This window comes from Acomys minous (genome assembly GCF_964271855.1).
Source record: "Acomys minous genome assembly, chromosome: 16".
Lineage (NCBI taxonomy): Eukaryota > Metazoa > Chordata > Mammalia > Rodentia > Muridae > Acomys > Acomys minous.
In genome coordinates this window covers 11,764,381-11,780,669 of record NC_140498.1, presented here as the reverse complement: position 1 = coordinate 11,780,669, position 16,289 = coordinate 11,764,381, and the positions used below count along the sequence as shown (strand labels likewise).

General features: G+C 49.9%; 1 protein-coding gene and 1 long non-coding RNA gene across 3 annotated transcripts in view; one reads left to right on the top strand and one right to left on the bottom strand.

The window, feature by feature from the left end:
- LOC311587242 overlaps positions 1-241 on the bottom strand; it is a 46,705-nt gene extending 46,464 nt beyond the window's left edge. Inside the window, exon 1 of the long non-coding RNA XR_014775801.1 lies at positions 94-241. This is a non-coding gene — a long non-coding RNA (uncharacterized lncRNA). The remainder of the gene's footprint in view (positions 1-93) is intronic.
- An 86-nt stretch (positions 242-327) lies between these two features.
- On the top strand, positions 328-15,790 carry MED9 (mediator complex subunit 9). 2 transcript variants are annotated; one of them, XM_084763792.1, is made up of 3 exons: positions 328-587; positions 8,537-8,647; positions 14,176-15,790. In XM_084763792.1, the coding sequence occupies exons 1-3, from the start codon at positions 376-378 to the stop codon at positions 14,390-14,392; spliced, it is 540 nt and encodes a 179-aa protein (XP_084619918.1). In that variant the 5' UTR covers positions 328-375; the 3' UTR covers positions 14,393-15,790. The 2 variants fall into 2 exon arrangements, with proteins under 2 accessions (XP_084619918.1, XP_084619919.1); XM_084763793.1 differs by lacking the exon at positions 8,537-8,647 and having other exon boundaries at positions 331-587.
- Positions 15,791-16,289: the final 499 nt, after the last annotated feature.

The window sequence follows — 16,289 nt, the reverse complement described above, 5'->3', positions numbered from 1 at the left end:
CCTCCTAAAGGCCGGCGTGACACAAAGAAGTGTCGGTCCTTGTCATCTGGGTTGCTCGCTGCCGCAGAGTCCCAGTTTTCACATGGTGCTCACCAGCGTCATCCGTTCTTCCTGCCAGTCCCGGGGGGGTCCTCGTTGGCGTTTTGACCCCTCTCTGTCATGCGAACTGGAGAAAGATGACCGAAATAGTCCCCTACTCCTGACGACTTAATATAGCAGGCTTGACACCCGTCGCCTAGCAACATCCCTCCCCGCCCCTCCTACCACACCTACGCTCAGGCGCAGGCTCGGAGCCTTTTCCCGCCCGGCCGACCGGGCGCGCAGCTGTGACGTAATCATCTTGCGCCTCTCGGCAGCCGCCGGACTCCTGGAGCCATGGCTTCCTCCGGGGTGGCGGGTGGGAGGCAGAATGAAGATACGCTGCAACCGCCGCCGGAGCTGCTGCCGGAGTCCAAGCCGCCACCGCCGCCTCAGCCTCTGCAGGTCGCCGCGCTACCGCCACCGCCGGCTCCGCAGCCTCAGTCCCCAGCAGGCGTGAAGGAGGAGAATTACTCCTTTTTGCCGTTGGTTCACAATGTCATCAAATGGTAAGGGTCTAGGAGAAGTCAAGACATCACCTTTGCCAGCCTCTGGTGTTACTGGTCAGGAGCCCCCCACAGCCTGGGCGCTCTGGGCCACGCCCCATTTTCCCAGCGTGGACCACTTAGTCTCCTTTCGAGTTCAACAACTTCCCAGGCCTTTGAGAGTCACCCTGCTCCCAAGTGAAGCCCACATACTGATCAAATGCATAAGTTCTGCGGTGCACTGTACTTGTTCGCACCCCAGATCCCGTAGCGGCTTGGGGGCATGGGTCTCAAGTCCTTACATAGCCTGAAGGCATTTTTATACAGCAGTTTTCATTCACCTGCGTTTTTGACTGTTCATATGAAACCTAGTGTGGAATTTCCCACTGGTAACGTTATGTGAACCCTGAGAAGTTTCCGAACGCTGGTGGATTTCAGATGTTCAGACTCGAGATTCTCACTTGTACAGAGGTTCCCATTTCAATGTGAAGCACATCTTACCTGTGTGGCACTGTTAAGTACTGTGGACCAGACAGGCTTACCTGCTATAAGCAACAAACAAACAAACAAACGAAAATCCAAACAGAATAAAAACATGTTTAAAACTAGAGAGGGAAGTGGTGATGCTAGAAAACATTTGAAACAAAGACACAGAAGTTGTTCCAAATGATTATGTCCCACTGTTAACTTGATTCTAGCAGAATATCCAAGGATGTGCGTGTCATCCTTTAAGCCTAAAGTCTCCAATATCCTTGATGGCCTACATTTTTGTTGTTACTTCCATTTATACTCGTGTCACTTCCAAGAGGTACACTACTGTGTACAAGCATTCTCATCCCCAGTGTACTGTGGTAAACTGAGGTGATACCGCACAGCCACTACCTGGGGCCTCTGTCTCAAGGCAAGACTGTGCAGAGTGACGTCCAGCCCTGCATGCCCACCTGTACACTCAGGCATGTGCAATCTGTGTAACACGCCCCATACACACACACACACACACACACACACACACACACACACGACATACAGCTCATACGTGATAAACAAAAAGGAGTTTTGGCAACATGGGATGTATGAAAGTTGCTGCTGGTGTATTAGTACATTCTGTTAAGGGGGGGGGTGTTATTTATATACTTGTTTGAGACAAGGTTTTGCCTTAGAACTTTTGATCCTCCTATCTCAGCTTCCTGAGTGCTGCGGCTACAGTTAGGTGTGTGCCACAACACCTAGCAACTGTGACTTGCTTCCAGAAGAAAGCAGTGTGCTTTTAAGTCACAGCAAAATGTTCAGTATAATAAATGCATAAGCTAGTGACATCATTATTTATTACCATTGCAAGCATTAAGCTCCCTCTGTAATGTATATGCTATACTTTTATACATCCGGCTTTATAATTGGTTTTTCACACTAGCATGAGTGGCGCACTCTGCTGCAGCATTACCACAGCTACTATGGCATTAGGCAAAGGAAGTTTTTGGTTACACTACAACCATCAGATTATCACTGTATATATGATCAGGCATTGGCCAGGTTATTTAGCACGTGACCATATACCCATAGGATACTGGGTGCAGACTCCTGAACTTGCAACTTCTGCTAAACCATTAAATACTAAAAGTAAATTAGGACAGGATTACAATCCCAGTCATGTTTGTGAACATTGCTGTGCCCTTTCGTTGGATAAGGAGCCTAGGTCCCTTGCTGTATGGTGGCTTAGTGCTTGTCTTAGTTAGGGCTGCCATTGCTGTGATGAAACACTCTGATCAAAAGCAAATTGTGGAGGAAAAGGGTTTACACTTCCATATCACTGTTTATCGTTGGAGGAAGTCAGGGCACCAACCTGGGGATAGGAGCTGATGGAGAGGCCATGGGGATAGGAGCTGATGGAGAGGCCATGGGGGTAGGAGCTGATGGAGAGGCCATGGGGATAGGAGCTGATGGAGAGGCCATGGGGGTAGGAGATGATGGAGAGGCCATGGGGGTAGGAGATGATGGAGAGGCCATGGGGATAGGAGCTGATGGAGAGGCCATGGGGGTAGGAGATGAGGCCATGGGGTAGGAGATGATGGAGAGGCCATGGGGGTAGGAGATGATGGAGAGACCATGGGGGTAGGAGCTGATGGAGAGGCCGTGGGGGAGTACTGCCTACTGGCTTGCTTCATATGCCTTCCTTGGCTCGTTTTTTTCTCTCTCTCCCTTTCTTTCTTTCTTTCTTTCTTTCTTTCTTTCTTTCTTTCTTGTTTTTTGTTTTGTTGTTGATATTACTTATTTTTGGAGACAGGGTGTATTCTTGGCTGTTTTGGAATTATTTCTAGGCCAGATTGGCTGCAAATTCATAGATCTGCCTGCCTCTGCCTCCCAAGTGCTGGGATTAATGACATGGCCCACCTCTGACTGGTCAGTGTGCTTTCTTACTGGAACCCTGGACCACCAGCCTGGGGTGGCTTACCCACAATGGGCTGGGCCCTCCCACATCGCTCACTAATCCAGAAAATGCTGTACAGGCTTGCCCACAGCTCGATCTTATGGAAGCAGTTTCTCAATTGAGTCTCCCTCCTCTCAGATGACTCCGGCTTGTGTCAAGTTGACATAAAACTGGCCAGAGCAGTGACCATGAACATGCTGTATATGGGGTAAGGTAGACTGTTCCTTTCTGTTAGCTGTTGGCAGATGATTTAGTGAGGCGGAAGGGAGGTCAATAAACACTTCACCATCTCAGGGCTGTGCTGGAGTATTGGGGTTATCCAGGGTAACCCAAATATACATGGAAAAATTAAAACACAAATTGGTACACATTCACCCATACCTCAGGGAGGATGCTCCCGAGTCAGGAGAGCAGTTGGGTTGGGCCATTCTTAGTGACAGGAAGTGAGATGTACCAAGAACGTGCTATGAAGTCAGAGGGTCTGAGTTCGAGTCTGTGTGCCAAGGCTTGCCTAATCATTTTGGTATACTTAACTTTCCCAGGCAGAAATTTTCCCATCTCTGTACATCAGGAGTATATCTCAATGGTGATGCACACCTTTAATTCCAACACTCAGGAGACTGAGGCGGATCTCTGAATTTGAGGCCAGCCTTGTCTACCTGTCTAGTTCTAGCCAGCCAGCAACAGTAGGTTCAAACTACAGTGCTGTGATTTACAGCTAGGGAGCCTTGGGCCGGCAACTCTGCACCTCAGAACTGGGAGATACTCTAAGGTGCACACGTGTGAACGATGAGCTGATCACATGGGCTTGTCTGAAAGGACACACGAGGGATTTTGTTCTTTGTTTAGCATAAGAATAGGAAGGACAAGCAATGATTGCCAGAAGACAGCTGGCAAGGGTTAACCCACTACTGACCCTGAAGCTGCCTTGACCGTGGCACCTCCACCCTCCACGTGGCACCTCCACACCTCAGGGCCTGGCAGTGATAAAGACCTCCGTAAGCAGTGTGAAAGAAGGCGGTCTAAGAGGGAGAAGTCTTAAGAAGGATGTGCCCACAGGCCTGACTCATTCCCCTGCCTGAAGCACCCAGATAGCTACCCTCCTCCACCGTGGCAAACAATGAAAGCCTTGCTCTGCTCACTACGGATCTTCTAGAACACTGGTTCTCACCCTTCTTAACGCTGTGACCCTTTGATACGGCTCCTCATGTTGTGGTGACACCCTCCCCCCAGCCATAAAATTATTTTGTTGCTACTTCATAACTGTAATTTTGCTACTGTTATGAATCATCATTTAAATATCTGATATGCCGCCCCAAAGGGGTTGTGAGCCACAGGTTGAGAACCACTGCTTTAGCAGGACTAAGCCAGAGTCAGTGTGGGACATATACTTTGGGGCTGGGAAGGGAAAGCAGTGAAAACAGGGGTTATGAGCCTCCAGGCCACCTCTGGGAGTGTGGCTGCTAGCCCAACACAGAGTGGCAAGCACCAGCAAGGGAGAGAACACTTCTTTCTTCAAGAAAAGCCAGGGCCATTCATCCTTCAAGAGTGACGATGTGGCACTCGTACTCAGAGCCTATAGGAGGTCACTTGTAAGTATGTGACTGGCAATGCTGGCCACCAGTCATGTAAAAGAAATTGCAGTAAGAAAGGCAGGACCCAAGATAAAGCCGTGTGCTCCATTTGGTACTGTGTGCATGAAAAAAGGTGGGTCCAACTGGAAAGCTCTGGGATGGTGTGTGAATGTGTAAGCCAGCGAGGGAAAGAGATGAGGACTGTGGCGAGGGCAGAGGAGGAAGGGACGGAGGAAGCCTGGAGCCACAGGTCATGGTGGATGCCACTTGTGAGTCTGACGTGCTAAGAGGAAGGAGGGAAGAAAAGCTGTAACTCATATTGACTCAGCACAAATTCAAGGAAGCAGGGAGATTGTAGAGGAGCCAGGAAATTGAGGGCAGCATCTTTTGGAGGGTAAGCCTTTATTCTTGGAGTACTAAGCTGCCAGCAAATCTTATAGGCTTGGGGAGGGAGGTGCTGCGGGACAGGCCTGGTGGTCCAGGGTGGTGGCTTGGCCACTCCGACGCCTTGCTCTGTGCTTTCCTCAGCAGTCCTTGAGCTTTGTGCCCTTCTTTCCCAGGAGGAGTAAGGAAGCAAAGTAGCCTTGTCCTAAAAAGCTCACGCTAGTACAAGACGTCTTTAACAGAGGAACACCTGCTGAGTGCAGCAAGTGTGGCTGCTGGGAAGACCTCCTCAGTTTCTTCTCTGTGTTTGTGTATGTGTCTCTTTTCAGAAAGGGATTGTCATAGAAATGGGGACCAGGCCGTCGCGTGCCGTTCCCTTAGGCTGCCGCAGATCCCATTCTGTGCACATGCGAAGTCTGTCTCCTTTAGGGAGCCGTAGAGAATTGTCTGAGATGCAGCTGCTCTTCACAGGTAGGCGTTTTGGTGTTTAAATTTGCAGCAGGCACCCTGCTGGGATGAGCAGCCCTTTGCTCGGGTTTATAGTGAGGTAAATCCTTGCCGCGGAACCACTGAAGCAGGGGGCGTGCAGGCAGTGTCATCCTGACAGCTATTGCTCCTTTCAGCTTTTTAGCTGACTCTTCCAAACTTCAGCTCAGGCTGCTTCAGTTAACTTGGAAACTCTATTAACCTAAAGTGGCCCATAAATCTGCCCCCTAAGCAGCACTAAGACGAATTACAGATAGGTTGCACAGATAGAAGGTGGGGTGTCAGCTGTCTCCCACGCCTCCCCACTGTACATAAATCCACATAGGACGGAGTCATCAGTTGTTGCAACTTCCCACCCAGCGACTCTTGGTGCACATGTGCTCTGCTCCTGGGGTTGGCGGTGAAATGAGTAGCAGGCTCTGCACTGTCTCAGTGAGTTCTCTAGAGTCCCCAGGAGGAATGTCAATATAAGATCCCAGTCACTAGTAGCAGAGTTGGAAGGAAAGCATCAATTTATGCTTCCACTACCAATGTATCTCTTTTCCTTGTATCTCTGCTGCTACCATTATACTTTTAACTGGCAATTCTAGGTTAGAAATGATAGTTGATTGGTGTATTTTATTATTTTCAGTATATCATGTTTTCGTATGCAATTAATTTGTTTGTTTTTGAGACAGTGTCTTACTGTGTAGCTCTTGCTGGCCTGGAACTCATTCTGTAGACCAGGCTGGCCTTGAATTCAGAGAGCCAGGTGCCTCTGCCTCCTGAGTGCTGGATTAAAAGATAGGTACTCTTCTTTAAGTCTGTGTATTGTGGTGTAGTTATCCTGTATTATGTGGCTAACATCCACTTATAAGTGAGTATATACCATGAGTGTCTTTCTGAGTCTGGGTTACCTCACTCAGTTCCATCCATTTGCCTGCAAATTTCAAGATTTTCTTGTTTCAGTTTTTATTTATTTATTTATTTTGAGACAGGGTTTCTCTGTGTAGCCTTGGCTATCCTGGACTCACTTTGTAGACTAGACAAGCCTCGAATTCACAGCGATCCACCTGCCTCTTCCTCCCAAGTGCTGGGATTAAAGGCATGAGCTATCACCGCCCAGCCAAGATTTCCTTGTTTTTAATAGCTGAGTAGTATTCCATTGTGTAAATGTACCACAATTTCTTTATACAGTCTTCGTTTGAGGAGCATCTACATTGTTTCCAGATTCTGGCTATTATGAATAAAGGTGCTATGAACGTAGTTGAGCAAATGTCCTTGTATGGTGGAGCATCTTTCAGGTATATGGCCAGGAGTGGTATAGCTGGGTCTTAAGGTAGGACTATTCCCAATTTTCTGAGGACGCGCCAGATTGACTTCCAGAGTGGTCGTAAGGAAGCTAAATAACAAGGACCGTACGGACGATGCTTGATTCTCATTCAGAAGTTCAACTAGAACAGACCCTGGAAGCAGCTGAAGGGAAGGAAGAGGACGGGAGCCCGCCATAGAGGTCCCTGAGAGACTCCACCCAGCAGGGGATCCAGGCGGATGCTGAGCCTCAACAGCCAAACCCTGGGGTGGAGCGCAGGGAGTGTTTGGAAGAGTTGGGGAATAGAGGGACCTGGAGGGGACAGGAGCCCCACCAGAAGACCAGTGGAGCCAACAAATCTGGGCAGAGGAGGGGGGCGCTGCAGGGACTGATGCACCAACCACGGACCATGCATGGTGAGGACCTGGACCCTCTGCTCAGATGTCGTAAACAGGCTGCACAGTCTCCTGATGGATCCCATAATGTGGGGAGTAGGAGCTACTTCTGACGCGGACTCTGGTGCCCACTCGTTGATCGCTTCCCCCTGGCAGGGCGGCCTTGCCAGGCCACAGAGGAAGCTTAGACTTGATAGGCTGAGGTCAGATGATAGGGGAGGAGGGCTCCTCCTTTCTGAGGACTAGGGGAGGAGGGAGGGAGGAGCAACTGGGAGGAGATGAGGGAGGGGGCTACAATCAGGATGTAAAAGGAACAAATTATTAATAAGAAAAGGTGTGTGCCCTCAGCCTGGCTTGCAGTTTTAATTTTTTGTTTTTATTTTATGTCGTCTTCTGTGCTAGCCTCCTGTGTTCTGTTGAGCCATGCTTCTTGTCCCTTCCTTTCCGATGTGATTCCCAGGCTGTTGACTGTCATGGTGGTTTTTTCCTACGTAAAATTGTGGTTTCATAGGGTCAGATTTGCTCAGCTTTTCCTTCATAGCTTCTGAGTGTGAGTCTGTGTTTGTTCCTTTTCTTGTCATGTGACAAAAACACTTGGTAGAAAACCCTGTGGGAGGATGTCTGTTTTACCTCACTGAGTGTTAGCCCATCGTGATGGAGAGTTGGGTAAAACACAGTCGCATCCATGCATCATGGTGGCCAGGAAGAAGGAAGGGAGGGGGTCAGGGTCAAAACAGTCCCCAAGGACATGCCCCAGTGCTCTAATTCCTTCAGCTTTGTCCCTGCTCCTAAAGTTTCTAGAACTTCCCATTACTAATGTCAGCAAGTGTTTAAAGTACGAGTCTGTGGGAGACATTTTGTATCAAAACATAAAGAGATTCTTGCTTAGCAAGGCCTTGAGACTAGGATGGACTCAGGGTTGGAGTCCATGCCTAGCCTGAGCTGCAAAACAACAGTAAAACAAGGTGTTTGGTTTGCTTTTGGGTTTTTGAAACAGGGTTTCTGTATGAGTGTTGGCCAGCTGTCCTGGAACTTCATATGTAGACCAAGCTGGCCTTGAACGCATAGAGATCCTCCTGCCTCTGCCTCCTGAGTGCTGGAATTGAAGGTGTGGCACACCCAGCTCGAAACATCTTAAATAGTGATCTCCTTTTTCTAGAACTTTGTGCTTCCATTTTTGTTTGTTTGTTCATTTTTAGATGTTTCCAGGAAATACTTTGTGGAGAGTAAAGGGCCACCACTTCCCGCTACCAGTTATTAAGTAGTTACTGTTGTTCATGTCTGAATTGCTGCCTTCAAAATCATGTGCTGAATCTCCAAATGTTTTCTGATCTTCTAGACACTGTAGTCTCCAATAGCAAGGTATTTTATCCCCAGTTCTTTATGGTTTATGTATTTTCCTTGTTCTTGCTCGTCAGTTCTTCCCTGTGGCGTCCTACCTTTGCTGCCCAGCTTCCTCGTGGTCATATGCTTAGTGGACCATTCCTTCTAACCTGCACTGTACTTCCAAGCTTGTTGGATACATCCAGGTCTGTAACTTCAGTTTTGGATCATGCAGTCATTTTCTCCACCCCCCACCCCCCATCCCCCCACCCCCACACCCCCCTCCCTCCCACCCCTGCTGCCCAGACAGAGTTTCTCTGTGTAGTTTTGGCTGTCCTCAAACTCACTCTAGACCAGGTGGCCCCAAACTCACAGAGTTCTGCCTGCCTCTGCTCTCAAGTGCTGGGATTACAGGTGTGCACTGCCACTGCCCAGCTTACAGTCTCTTCTTAACCAGGCCTTTTGCCTTTTAAGTCTCTCAAATTCATTCTCTGGATACTGTCAGGTTCGTTCCCTCTGTCTGAAATCCTGTAGAGGATTATTGTACAGTATAGCACCTCTGTACTGGCATGCAGGAGGCTAAGATAGGAGCATCTCATTTGAGGCTAGCCTGGGCTATGTGGTGAGACTCTCTTTAAACCAAAAAACTCCTGTAGGGCTCCCCTTTTCTCCTAAATTGAGCTTAGATGTTTAGTCTTTTATTCGGGAGTCACAGCGACCACATCACATGCCCTGTGTGGACAAACCACCACTGCAGAGCCCAGCAGCTGTAAGTGTCTGTGAGTGGGCGGAGTGCTCATGGAACCTGCGTGTCTTCAGGGACTCAGCTACAGCCTGAACCTTCCCCTGTGGCCCCCCTGGAACCTGGAGACCACACACTGGCTCCCCTCCCATCATCGTTGCCGCAGTGGGATGAACAGCTGTGTGAACTACATGTTTGCCGAGCCTGATGGTGCAGCCGTGTAAGCCGGCTCCTGGGCAGGCGTGGTAAGAGGACTGTGAGTTCAAGGCCTGCCTGGGCAAGAGCGACTGGAAAGCGACTGGGGATGTAACCCAGCGGCTTGGTGCTTGCCTGTCAGTCATGAAACCCTGGACTTAATTCCAGTATAGGGATTTACAGGCTTTCCATTTATTTATTTTCTGAGTGTGTGTGTGTTTATTTTGAGATAGGGTCTCTCAGCCGGGCGTGGTGGCGCACGCCTTTAATCCCAGCACTCGGGAGGCAGAGGCAGGTGGATCGCTGTGAGTCCGAGGCCAGCCTGGTCTACAAAGTGAGTCCAGGACAGCCAGGGCTACACAGAGAAACCCTGTCTCGGAAAAAAAAAAAAAAAAAGAAGAGAGGGAGGCTTGGTGGTGGGGGAGGGAGAGAGATAGGGTCTCTCTCTATAGCCCTGGCTGTCCTGGAGCTACTATGTAGACTAGGCTGGCCTTGAACCCATAGAGAAATACCTGTCTCAGCTTCAAGTGCCACGTGCTACCACATCTGGCCTGAGGGGAGGCCTTTTTTTTTTTTTTAAATATAGTAGCTACAAGGAACGTAGACAAGAAAGGACAAATAAACAAGACCTTCAAATTCAGCTTATCTGAGTTTGGAACCAAGTGTCCCAGTCTACCAGCTCTGAAGTGCGGTATCCCTGCCTGTCTGCCGCTTTTTGGCCCACCCAGTTAGTAGTCTTGTCGATTTGGGTACTTAAGCAGTGTGGTTTTAATTAAATGTCATACTTTCTCCAGATGTCTGAGGTTGCTAGTGGGTACAAGAGAGCCATCCTTGTTGACCTGGCACAGGGAGTTCAAGTGATGAGCGCAGGCATCCCTCCTGCCTGCTCCTGGCAGGTCAGCAAGACCTCTTTTATGGGAACAGGGTGTTGCTGACCTGCCTCTTCCCACACACAGGCTCCTTGCCAGCTGAGCCCTGCTGGGCTGTGCAGGAAGTGCCCCAACAGGCCATGCCTGGATTCTGCTTCCTTGTGGCCACCCTGCAGCCACTGTCTCCCTCAGCTGTGTCCTGGAGCAGACAGGGTACCTTTGGGCCTGTCTGGAGACTGTCTGGACCAGCAGCTTCCCAGTCCCTGCTTCTGTGTCAAGTCTTTCCAGACTCACAGTAGAAGTGACCCAGCCCCTGATGGCTTCTATGAGGGCCGCCTCCTTGCCAGCAGAAAACAGTAAGAGAAAAGCTGCCAGGGAAGGGGTCCTGGGCAGAGTAAGTTTAGAGTACTTGGAATCCCCTTCCCCCTCTTCAGTTCTTAAGTGGCAAAGTGGGCTGCTCAGACTTGGATTTCTAAAGGTGCATAGGACAGAGGGCTCCGGAGGAGGGGAGGACTCTGTATATCTAAGAAGCAGTGGCAGTGGGTGGTCTGAGGTACTCTGGGGGAGGGGAGCTGGCTGGACACAAAGCTGGGGAAATTGGAGGGGCAGCCTTAGTGGGTGAGGGCCGTTGGCCCCCTATGGACGTCCACAGGCCTGCAGATGGCAGTTCCACTGTGGATGCTCGCAGGCTCCCAGACTCCAGGGAGAAAAGCCGGCTGCTGGAGGAGGAGCTAGACTGAGGAAAGGGGGCTGTGGGAGTTGCTGGGAGTGAGCAAGCAAGCCCAAAGGCAAGCTGTAGGCAGTTTTCTCAAACTTCTTTAAGTAGCAGAACCTTCTGTAACTGCTCGCTGAAGAGAATGAAAATACAAGCAATCCTGTGGCAGATGAAAGCTAATGACCTGGTGGGTGCTGGCAGAACTACAGAGAAAACCAGATCACTCTGGGCCAGGAGTAGCCACTAACACCCAGGCCAGATTGCCCACAGTCGGGGGAGAGACATCTGTGAGTTTTGCAGAGATGTATGTTGACATTTGGGATGGAATCTTACTGTGTTCCCTAGATGGCCTTAACTTGGTCTTCCTGCCTCAGTCTCCCAAGAAACTGGGATTATAGGTATCACTGTGCCACGCTCAGAGGGCATTCTGGCAGTATCTGTCAAAATATATATAAAGGCTTTGGTCCAGAATTCCCCCCTGGTATGACATTATCTTTCCTGAAAACTTGCATAGTTATGTAAAGATGCAGGCACACGATGTCCGTTGCCATTCTGATGGATTGCAGACTTTCCAGATGATGATTTATAAATCATTTCACTTAGTAGTCAAATGCATATTAATGTGGAAGGACAAGAATGAGAGCCAGCTTTGATACGCTTCTGTCTGAGTAACAGAAGTAAGCACATGGCTGGCTGCTGTTACTGCATATCTTGAGATGGTTTACAACAGTTTACGTCATACGCTAACGCAGGTGTCGCTGGGATTGGGGACAAACAGGACTCCCCCTTTCTACCATCGCCATCACTTTGAGTTTCCTCCCTCCAGCATCTACTAATATTTAAGAGGAAAATTGCTCTGGGGAAAGTGTAAGCCACTGGAGCCCGTACAGGGGGAGGAGAGGCTGTGAGCAGAGGAGACTGGGGGGCGCTAGTGCCAGGGTGGGTGAGCAAGTAGGGAGCATGCTTCTGAGGAGGGAGGGTGAGCAGGGGCAAGTAGGAGCATGCTTCTGAGGAGGGTGGGTGAGCAGGGGCAAGTAGGAGCATGCTTCTGAGGAGGGTGGGTGAGCAGGGGCAAGTAGGAGCATGCTTCTGAGGAGGGTGGGTGAGCAGGGGCAAGTAGGAGCATGCTTCTGAGGAGGGTGGGTGAGCAGGGGCAAGTAGGAGCATGCTTCTGAGGAGGGTGGGTGTTGGGTGGAGTCAGGTTGTCAGGGTGAGGAGAGCGACGGGGCTGCTGAGCCGTGGCCTTCCCTGGCTTGTGTACTGCTGCAGCACACACCGATCACCTGTTGCCTGTTTGCTTCTTTGCAAAAAAGAAATTGGGAAGAACCAGGCCTGTTCTTAGATGGCCCATCTTTCCCAGGCTTTTGTCCGAGAGCCTGGAGACACATGTCTAAATGCTTGTGCTAGCTGCTGGGAGGATGCTCTGCCCTTCGTGCCCCATGGCTGTATCTCTGCCGGCTCCTTAAGAAAGCACAGTAGATGGAACCATGGTGCTCTAACTTTGTCCTTGTTTGTATGATTTCCATCTTTCCTGACCTAGTCTCTCTCTCTTTTTCCCTTCTAAAGTTGGGTGGTGACTAATGTTGAACACAAAGGCAGGCCCATTTAGAGCTTTCGACTTTTATTCCCTCACGATCAAGCCTGACCCCTTTCTTTAGGCCTGGGGATTTCACTATTTCACAGTCATCCTGGCATAACAGGTTCCCTCTTGGGTTGAGCAGGTTCCTGAATAGAGTATTTTCCTCACTCCAGGACTTCTGTGCTATTTACCGCTACCAACTAGGCCAGGTGAACAGCCCACTGCAGAGGCCTGGAGCCCAGCTCCCCTCCGGGCGGCATTCCCTACGGCTTGTTTCTTTTCTGAAGGCTAACCTCTTTATCCAAGTTCACCTGTAAAGAACAGGCATCTGGAGTCCGGAGGGCTTCAGAAATGAGCATCTGAAACATGGCCCATGCTTTGCTTTCTCTATTAGAATTTCTTTGGGGCCTGGGGTTTGCTTCAGGAACTATATTACTCTTAACCTCTTTACATTTTAATTTTGTGGGGTTTTTTCCTTGTTTGTTTTTTACTGTATCCTTCTAGACTCATGATGTGAATCAGTTTTCTTAAAAGTGTACTTTAAGTCCTGACACCAGCGCAGTGGCGGTCCTCAGTGTGTGTGCTCTGAGCTGGAGCTGGCTTCGAAGCTCCTCTGTTTCCTGACTTCGGGTGACCCCTTTGTTCTTTAGGGTTTTGGATCGTTTGCTTTTAGTTTGATGACGGGAGTGGGGATCTCTGCCTTGGACCATACTGGGAAAGGACATGAATGGTCTGCCTTCAAAATGAACTTGACCCAGAAGAAGGCATCTGTACAACTGTGGTAGAAGAGAGCCCGAGTCCGCTGAGAACTTTCCAGTAGTTGTAGCTGATTTAAAATTTATGACTAGCTCTATGGGAATTCATCTTTGTGTCAACAGACCTAAGCAAGCATCACACCTCAGTGAAATAAAGGAAGGTCCTGCTAACTGACAAAGCTTTCTGATTGGCCTAGAAATGGCTCAGGTCAGGTAGACTGGAGTATTTGAGCAAGTGTGTTTTTGTTCTTTGTTTTGGGTACCAGTTAGCTGATAATTGGTATTGCATATCCACTTAGCATGGCTGTGGCCTTGGTTTCCAAACACTCATTCTTTTGACAGGTGGTGTTTTGAAAACTCAGTTTGGTTTATGTGTGGTGTGGGGAGGCCATAGGAGGGCACGGTGGGTCCCAGCTTTATCTCTTTCACTGTGTTCTGCACAGTGAGGAACCCGAGGCTTATGTCCCCACCCCACCCCACCCTGTGTGTGTCCCTGCTTTTACGTGAGTGGTGGCGCTCCAAACTCAGGTTGTCACACGTGTGTAAGTGTTCTTTATCCACAGTTGTTTCTTGAGCATGTTTCTAGGGCTGGGATGGTGAGACACTTGTGATGAAGCAAGCTCAGTCTCTGCTCTCACCGGGGCAGAGAGTTTAAGTGTCTGACTTATCAAGTGTGCTAGTCAAGGCCTAGCTGAAAGCTAAAGGAAAAACCCCAAACAAACAAAAAGACCAATTTCTGTCTTCTGGAGTGGGCAACCCAGGGGACAGACATGTCAACCAGAGCATTCTAAACAGTACCAGAGGGTGTAGAACAAGGAGGCCATTGTGGAGATAAGCTACACATGCTGTAATAACTGACTGCCCTCTCCTTGCCCGCAGCATGGACAAGGACAGCCCTGATCTCCACCAGGACCTGAACGCCCTCAAAACAAAGTTCCAGGAGATGCGGAAGCTCATAGGCACCATGCCCGGCATCCACGTGAGCCCTGAGCAGCAACAGCAGCAGCTACACAGCCTCCGAGAGCAAGTCAGGACCAAGAACGAGCTTCTCCAGAAGTACAAGAGCCTCTGCATGTTTGAGATCCCCAAGGAGTAGGGCCAGCTCCCAGGAAAGCTGCCAAGAGACCTGTGGCTTCAGACCTGTGGGAGCCCGGCTCTAACTGTGAGGCCACGTGTGGCTGTATTCGGCCTTGAGGAGCTATGCCCAGGCCCCATCAGCAGATCTAGAGGGCACAGAGGGAGAGGAGGGAGCTGTTGCCTTCTTTCCCTCCGCTCCTCCCACTCCTGATACCATCAGCACGTATCAGGTACATACTGTTCCCGTTAACAGCAGTTTCATGAGGCATTTGCATAGAACTCATGGGGTAAATTAGGCCTGCACTCAGATGGCATGGAGTTAATATAATTAAAGAAGGCCGTGAGAGCATGAGCATTGTTTTGAAAGGCCAGAGGGTGGGTGGCTTCTCCCCCAAAACAATTCTCTTCCTTTTTTGTTTGGACTACTGAATGAAACTGTCTCTGGGGGCGTCAGCCCAGAGCCCTGCCAGCCATCCACCAACCTGTTTCCAGCCTCCTGCCTGCTAGCCTTGTTGGCTCTTGCTGCCTTTATCTCCATCACTCCAGGCAGTGCTCAGAATAGCCAAAGCACTGCTTGCCTGGGGCCCTTTGTCCTTCCCACACCGGCTCAAAGAGGCTGCTAAGCCAGCGGCCCTGCCCTGATTCATAGGCTTACCCTGCGTCATCTCCCCTCTGGCCAAGGAGTCAGCCACATTTGCTCCCCTGCACATGGTCCCTGCACACTTTGGGTTTGGAGCAGAATGGCTGGAAGGGGCAGTTAGGGTGTGGTGTGGTTTGAGTCAGGTCTGAAGGGCAGGGGGAGCTAAGCCTGGGGGTTCTGTACCCCTGTTGTGGTTGTGGAGTGTGCCAGCTAGTCCCGGGCAGGACGCTGTGTTCTCCCCAGCGGCTGTCACACTGGCCTTTTCCCTCTCTTGGGAGTAAGGTGAGAAGTACTCAGGATTGTTTGGGTCTTAAAATGGGCACAGCCTGGGCAGACCAGGTTAGGACTTAGCAGGTGCCTGCCAACTGGCCTTGCTGGCAGGAGTGCTGGCCGGGGACGTTTCTAGCAAGGGTTCTGGTCGCATTGTCTATCTAAGATGCCTCACAGTTGAGACCTGGGATGTGTGAAGGAGGGTTTGAGTTCCAGTGGTTTGGGCAGAAAAGTGGGCTCCAAGTTTGCGTTGAGGGCGCCAGTTAATCCACCTCCCCTTGGGACTGTTCTTTAACTGAATCAGTTATGTTCTGGGAAGCTGAAGCAGGGGCGGAGCCAGTTTTAAGGCTCTGCGCAGTTCCTGTGAGGCATGGAGCACATGAAGTGCAGGAGCTTGAGATCTTCCTGACGGGAGAGAGAGGGCTACAGGGACATGGCGTCTTCTCTTTTAGTGTGTTGACCTGTCACATTTTCAAATATGTAATTAAAAGTATGCTGTTCACTCAGGACACATGGTTTGTCTGGTCTGTCTTTCTGTCTGTTCTCTCTCTCTCTCTCTCTCTCTCTCTCTCTCTCTCTCTCTCTCATGAAGAATTAAAATGGTATATTGAGTAGGTAATGTAGAGGCAAAATGTTCACTGTGCCCTTCACACCCAGCATGTGCATCCATTAAGCTAGCATAACAGCTGACATGTCTCCTACAGAGGACCCTGGGCAGCCCAGCCATCAAATGTTGAGAAGTAATGCCTTTCTGTGATTTGAGGAGATGCAGTTCTTTGGAAGTGACCCTTCCCAAAGCAGGGTTGACATCCCACCCCCAAGACAACTTTGAGCATCCCTCTGGGGAAAAAAAAAAACAAAAACCACCAAATATTTGGCTCGGTAGGTGTAACAGCTATGCTACCTCTTTAGATGCCCTGCTGAACCCTGCACAGCACGCCTGTCTCAGCTGCAGAATTGGAGGCTTAGAAGGTGACACTAGCCCCAGGTTGACAGTACGAGTGGC

What these genes read in the sequence shown, in the direction of transcription:
- MED9 (XM_084763792.1), top strand. Translation starts at nt 376, where the DNA reads ATGGCTTCCTCCGGGGTGGCGGGTGGGAGGCAGAATGAAGATACGCTG. An exon ending in GTTCACAATGTCATCAAATG is followed by an intron (nt 588 to 8,536) that starts GTAAGGGTCTAG and finishes CTTGCTCGTCAG; the next exon opens with TTCTTCCCTGTGGCGTCCTA. An exon ending in AGCTTGTTGGATACATCCAG is followed by an intron (nt 8,648 to 14,175) that starts GTCTGTAACTTC and finishes CCTTGCCCGCAG; the next exon opens with CATGGACAAGGACAGCCCTG.